General features: G+C 37.0%; 1 protein-coding gene across 1 annotated transcript in view; it reads right to left on the reverse strand.

Moving 5' to 3' along the window:
- The window catches only part of FOLH1 (folate hydrolase 1), a 54680-nt gene extending 47810 nt beyond the window's left edge, over positions 1-6870 (reverse strand). Inside the window, exons 1-3 of the mRNA XM_084773378.1 lie at positions 6647-6870; positions 4037-4145; positions 2586-2772 (exon numbers count right to left, since the gene is read on the reverse strand). Of these exons, the coding sequence (XP_084629504.1) occupies positions 2586-2772; positions 4037-4145; positions 6647-6767 (417 nt within the window). The 5' untranslated portion in view covers positions 6768-6870. The remainder of the gene's footprint in view (positions 1-2585; positions 2773-4036; positions 4146-6646) is intronic.
- Positions 6871-7399: the final 529 nt, after the last annotated feature.

The raw sequence follows: 7399 nt of genomic DNA on the forward strand, positions 1-7399 counted from the left end.
AATCTGAGACTAAGGAATGTTAAACAAATTCTGTCTGAAAGAAAATACTTTATGCCATATCATAATATAACTTCAGTGCTCAGTATAGTGCTTAATTTTCATAATACTTATCATGTAATTAATAAAGACTGAGAAAGCAGCAATAGAAAAAAATTTCAGCCAAATAACAATGACACATAAACCACTAAGCCAGTATAAAAGATGAACTCTCCAAACTTGCATGCATGCACTCTTCCCAAAGGAACTGAACATTTGTACCAATTGGCAACATAGTACTTTTTAACAGAAACCTTGATGACTGAGAGAGGATTCTTGTCTTATATTAGTTTCTCTTGCTGTGATAAAACACCATGGCCAAAACCAACTTGGGGAGAAAAGGGCTTATGTCAGTTTACAGTTTACAGTCCATCACTGAAGTCAGGGCAGGAAATGAAGGCAGGAGCCTGGAGGAAGATTCTGAAGTAGAAGCCCTGACAGAGTGCTCCTTAGTGGCTTACTCCTCGTGGTTTGCTCAGATTCCTGCAGTGTCTCTTGGCATGATGGGAGCAGGATGATCACTCAGTCAGGTCCATGTATATTTCTCAGGCCCTAACATCAAAGTTCCTGTGTCATCACACATTTCTTACAATTAAAAAAAATTTTTTTCCTGTAAAACCTCATTTTTCAAAAATGTTATTACTCTTTAATATTTCAAACTCAAAGAAAACCCAGCTGGTTTTGGGTACAAACATTGCATGAAAGAACTAAAACTGTTAGTTTATGTTTTAATTGTCATAATACTGCTACATGTTTTTAAATATATATTCTTTATACCAGCTTTTGCTTTTTTTTTTAACCACTATTTTATTCAGTTGCTATAGTATCTAGCTCTAATCCCAGTACTAGGGAACCTGAGTAAGGATGATAATCATGAGGTTCAAGGCGAATATGGACTACCTCATGAATTCTAGGCCAGCTTGAATTACACATTGAAACTCTCAAAAAAAAAATTACTATTGCAATAGTGGTGGTTGTGTAAGGAAAAGCCATATCTTTCAGCTGATGTATCTATGGGCTGGTACACAGATGTTTTACTTATGCAGCACTACTACAGTGAGATACAGAAATGCAAACTTAAATTTCAAAAAAAGGAAAATAAAAGTAATGCTCATTATTCCACTTTGCCTAAATGATGGCTTCCAGCCATCATTAATCTTCACATAGCCTCACATTTTAAAATCTGCATAACAACTGAAGAGATACCAAATATTGAATTTGCTATTTTTTCCTTAACGCTTTAGTCATGATATGTCACTTTGCTGATATATTCAAATACTGAGCAGCCTTTAGCAATTTGTACCTTGATTTCATGTTTTATTAATTATGGGTTTTTGTTTTTGTTTTGTTTTTTTTTTTTTTTTTTTTGCTTTAGAGTCCTTTATTACTTCTGTGTTGGTTTTGCTAATCTTGTAGTATCTTCTGAGGAACACTCAGCTTGCTGATATCCAGTCTTTAGTAACATGTGCGGTTCAAGTTTTCCAATAACTGCTTCAACTAAGTAGCACAAAGCCTGGCTAAATGATATTTTAGTAATCATTGATGTGTGCCTGTTTTCTAATTCACATTTTCTACTTCACAAATTATTTTCTTCTTTCTTTCTTTCTTTCTTTCTTTCTTTCTTTCTTTCTTTCTTTCTTTCTTTCTTTCTTTCTTTATTCTTTATGATGTCATCTTGCTATACCAGGCCAGCCTAGAATAAAAATCCTCTTACCTCACTCTCCCCAGCTCTAGGATTACAGGCATACATTACCATGTTTGGCTTAGAGTTTTTATGTTTGTACTCATTGCCAAGTTTAATATGATTTTACAAATATATACATGTTGATTAGGTAATATGGTTTAAAGGTAAAGAACTGTGGTGGCTGTTGTTCTTTTTTTTCAACTTGGCACAAATGTGGACATATATGAAAGAGGGAATGTTAATTAAGAGAAGGCCTCCATAGGATTGGCCTGAAGAGAAGTCTGTGAGGTATTGTCTTGATTAATGATTGATGTGACAGGACCCAAACCACTGTGGGTCTGTAGATATACATGCCTTTAAATTCTATTTCCTTCCTAAGGCCTAAGACAAGGTCTTAGTAAAAGCCTATGCTCAAGGTCATTTGAGAAATAAACATTCACTGTGTCTAAGTTTTTGGATAAGACCAGGTAAAAAAATATAATTTTTAAACCAACAAATCCTTGCTTGCTCAAACCCCCACACTGGGTCCCTATAAATGCCGGGGTAACCTTAAATCTATGTAATACCTTTATGGTTTAAACCTGTGGAGAGTGTCTATTTAGTCACTCAGAATCTTAACTGTTTATTACATTTGAAATTGATATGTAATACTAAAAACAGAAAGCAACTATAATGAAGCATCCATTAAAAAAACACTCTTCCCCAAATCACACCAAATTCAAACACTCTAAGAAACAAACTGATGCTGATGAAGAGCTTTTTAAAGGCATATCACAATGTAAATAATACTGAATTTTATATTTAGATATGATACATTTAAGGTGGACTGTTTCTTCTATTCTTTTTTTTTTTTTTTTAAACTTACCTCATTTCCGTCTTCATCAATTATTGAGATGTAGTTGGGATTACTCTTGTTTGGGTAGGACAACAAGACATCATAATGGGATAGCTCAACGGAATCCAGGCCAAATTCTTTCCACTGGGCATGAATTTGCTTTGCAAGCTCAAAATTATGTTCTGTTCCTGCCAAGTGTGGTGACCGTGTAAAATTGCTGGTGAGGGAAAATTGAAAATGTTTAAACATTAATGCTTAGTCTGTCTTTATCTTCAATAATCACCAAGACAAACCCACTTTTGTTATGCCCATAATACAGAATATAAAGAAATAAATACAAGACAGAGATTTTCCATGAAGAAATTTAATCCCAATGCCTGTCATTCAATGGGATCCTTCTGAAAGCAATAACTTACTATTAGTAAGCTCTAATTACTAATAGTAATTCTGTTGTAATTGATGTAGGCACATATGTGTATTCCTACAGATGTGCAGCTCTATTCATTTGTAAATATTTAGTGATCTTTTTATATCAAACCACTTTGTATTCATTAGGAAATCCTTCAATTATTAGAGAGATTTCAAACATTTTGACACATATGCTATTCTGATTTTTTGGAAAACTATAAAGTGTTCTAGTTGATTAAATATACTAATTCTATATCATCCACATATCTTATTTTTAACTAAATATAAATTTTTATTTTGACTACTTTTAATTTTTAGTTTCTTGCATTATTGAGGGTCACAACGCGCGCTTTGTACGTGCTGAATTTTAGAACCCAGGCTTAACAAGTGCAAGGCCCAATACTTAAAAATTTATTCATTTAACTCTTTTGTTTTACACTATTCAATAAGAATAGAATTCGTTTTTAAATTTTTCAAAACATCAGCTTTCCAGTTTCATCCTTCTCACAGTAGTATCTTTATCCCCATTTCATAGACATGAGAATAAAAATTTGGGAAAGTTCATTAATCACACAAAGTTATTTCCCTATTAATGAGCCAAAATGGAACTTAAACTAACTTCAGTGTAATTTTAAAGTCAGCTTTTTCTTGACTAAAACATTCTATTTTTCTTTAAAGGATGAATCAGCAAAGTAAGTTCCTCCATCCAAATATGGCCACAATCTATTTTTGTACAGTCCACAGGCAAAGAACAGCTTTATATTTTAAGTAGGTAAGGAAATACAAATTGAGTTTTGTAATGCACCAACAAATGATAATGAAATTTCAGTGATCATGAGCACAATTTTATCAGAACCTGCACATGAATTTGCCACATACTTCCTATGGCTTCTTTTGTGCTACAGGAGCAAAGTTAAGTACTTGTGATATGCATTTGCTAGCTTGCAGCAGCTGATCCTTTTACAGGAAATGTTTGCTGAGCCTCTCTCTGAAAACCTTCTAATGATATGAAGTTAAAGCTGAAGGCTTAATCCTCCCTCCCCACATGGAATGTAATACAAGCATATTCTTACTATAAATATGTTTTGATGTTCTCAGCCTTCAATTCATGCAAAAATGCCTTCTTCATGCCAGAATAGGGAAAATTATTAGTGGTTTCATTGGATGATTTTATGAACCACCCTGAAAGATACAAGCAAAATTTTGAATGAGATATGAGCTCATTGCATGCAGGCTCTTATTTTTATGTAAGACACAGTTAATCAAGAATCTCTCATATTAGCTGGGACTTTGATGTTTCCTTTTCCTTGCTAATTTCTGTAGAGCAAAAAGCCAATCTGTATTTTTTTAATTGCAAAGCAAATACAACATGTTTTAACCCAATTTCAATTATCTGTGTTTCTGTTACTTCTAGGAAAAGTTTAATGAGAAAATTCAATGTTATATTATTGTTTCAACAATTTGAGATAAAATGTTTTGAAAATGTACTTTTTCTACATTAGCTTCTCTTGCCAGTAATTGCTTGTGACTCTGTAGAGCTAGAATAAGCATTTTAAAACGACTACAATGAATTAATTATGAGTACAGTGATTGGAAAGATTGCTCAGCAGTTAAGACCATGTACTGTTCTTGCAAAGGGCCTGAGTTTGAATCCTACCACTTTGGCAGTTCACAACCTAACTCTATAAGTATCTTCACTCACATGCACGTATGCACATTCCCATAGATATATGCATATGCAGATAATAAAAAATAAACAATCTTAATTACAAATACAGACTTTTAGTATGCTTTGAATTTGAAACTAAAAAAAAAAAATTGCTGATATTTTTTATTCCACTTGAAGCAGGCTTGAGAAATTGAAGTTTGGAAGCTACAGTAAGCTACAATGTACTGGACAGCCCTGTATGAAATCCAATGCACAGAAAGCTACTAACAGTTCTTTTTTTAAATTAATTTATACTTGTTACATCTCAATGATTATCCCATCCCTTGTATCCTCCCATTCTTCCCTTTCTCCCATTTTCCCCTGACTCCCCTCCCCTATGACTGTGACTGAGGGGGACCTCCTCCCCCTGTATATGCTCATAGGGCATCAAGTCTCTTCTTGGAACTACGGACAGTTTATAACCACCTCCTTTTCCTCTGGCCTCATGAGTCGGCTTTCATCTGAGAGGGATAGAGCATCACTGTATACATCTGCAAACCCTTCCAAAGTACCTGACCTGGGAATAAAGAAGGTTATCCAGCCAACCTTCATGGAGCTTTTCCATTATGAATAACGTATGAGCAAACTCACAAGCACATCAATATGCACACTGAGGCAGATAGTTGGGCAAAAAGGAATGTATTATTCCTTCTGTAAATAAAACTGAAGTATCTGGAGTTGACTGTGAGATTAGGAAAGAACACTCTGAGAATGGTAGATTGGGACCGAGGTCTGCAAATAATTCACAAATGGAAAGGATAGAGGCCTGTGGGGGAGACAGAACACTAAGAAACTAATGAACTGAGCGAGTCCCTGAACAATGCAACCAAGGATCACAGCCAGCAGTGATAACAAAGCAGAAGTGATTGGCTTTTTAGGACATGCAGCCTTTTGGAATCCAATGCTAGTCTTTCCAAGCCTTTGCTTTTAAACTAAAATATTGGAAATTCAATTTAATTTATCTTTCTGAGCACATATCTCATTGAAGCCCCACAAAAACCTTAGGTAAGTTACTGGTATCTTTCTGATAAGATTCAAGTCTGGCCCAAGGCTTCACAATTGGTCCATAGCCTGTTTTTATAAATCCTAGAGAAGGGATTCGGGAATCAAAGCAAAGATGGATGACTTGATGACAATTTACACTGGCGTGTGTGCTAAAGTCCAGTTACACTCATGCAACTTATCAAGAAGACCCAAGCAGTGCTCTAGGAAAGCTTTGAATGCTGGTGTTGTGTTCTATTTTCTGTAAGTTGCTCATGCCAGTTTCATCACAAAGACGAGGAAAGTGAGGTTGAAAGAGACTTGGTACTTTTTCACATTAAATGAGAATTTAGTGATACAAATTCTGAAGTCATAAGTCAGCTAGGCTGTGCTGTTTAAGATTTCTTACAGAGATAGGCTAAATCTGGACTAAACTCAAAAGCCCTCTTGCTAAGGAGGCTTCAAGGGAGTGCTGACATTAATTCACATTTCCCAGAATGTATCTCTGTTACGCCCAAGGAAGAATGTGAACAGAAAGAGACTCCTTTCACTGTGATGCCCTGAATGCAGTGGTATCCTTCAAAAGCCCAGAGTTGTGTAGATGAAACCCCTAAGCAGGCAAGAGCCACTCAATGCCAAGCTCCCTGCTGATCCATCAGGAGCCACCGGGGATCTGCTCTGAATGCAGAATCTTGCAGCGTTCCAGGGGGTCAAACCTAGCTCTCATTCTGGGTTTTGTTTTGTTTTAAAACTGACTCTAATCTGTACAAGTCAATCCTAAGAGCCGTTTATTAAAAACTCAATCCTGCAAGGGACCCCAGGAAACCTCAGTTTAACTCACAGGAATTAATCCCACCCTTCCCCTAAGCAGACCAAGGCATCCCCAGGGGAGACCAAACAGAAGGTCGCCTTCCGAACCCAGCGGCTGCAGAGTGACAGTGACAAAGGGAAGGAACAGAGAGATAATGTGGTCTGCCCCGCAAAGGCCCCCTACCAAAGACGAAGCCAATGATGAAGGTCCCTGAGAAAACCAGCACTAGAGTCCCAGCACAGAGCCAGCGCTGTCGACTTCCCGGGGCCACCGCGGAGTCGCTGTCCTGTAGCGGGTTCCACATCTCTGGTAGCTCTGACCTTCTGCGCCAGGTCTCCTGTGGCCCTACAGCAGCGCCTCTGCCTGCTGAAGTTTCCTCCCACTACTACCCTAGAGAATAGAAGTCACTCTTAACTTCTCCGCCCCCAGATATTTCTGGCTTACTCTGAGCCAATCGGATTTAGGCTTCGGAAATGTTTTCCTGTTAGAAAGAAAACCTGGCCTCTTTCAAGAGGCACTTCACAGTTTCTCTTTGAAACTGTACTGACAGGGCTAAACAGAGAGATAAACAAGAGCAGCAGAACGCTATTTGTACTTAGCCAAATAGTACATCCTGTACTCAGAGAAGTGTTAGGGACTCTTATTCTTGCCTAATCATCCGAATTAATCACAGTAAACCTTGTTTGAGTGGTGGAAGAGACTTCATCCTGAAGAGACCGTACTTAAACGCATAAGTGTGCACTCTCCTTTCCCTAAGAGCTTTTCTTTCTGTTAATCCTGTGCTTAAGTTTCTGTTAAAATATCTTTATGATAAACTCAATTGCCCTTCATTTTTTTTTGCCTTCTGAAATACACACGCGCGCGCGCACACACACACACAGACACACAGACACACACACACACACACACACACACACACACACACACACACACTTT

This window comes from Acomys minous (assembly GCF_964271855.1).
Source record: "Acomys minous genome assembly, chromosome: 2".
Classification (NCBI taxonomy): domain Eukaryota; kingdom Metazoa; phylum Chordata; class Mammalia; order Rodentia; family Muridae; genus Acomys; species Acomys minous.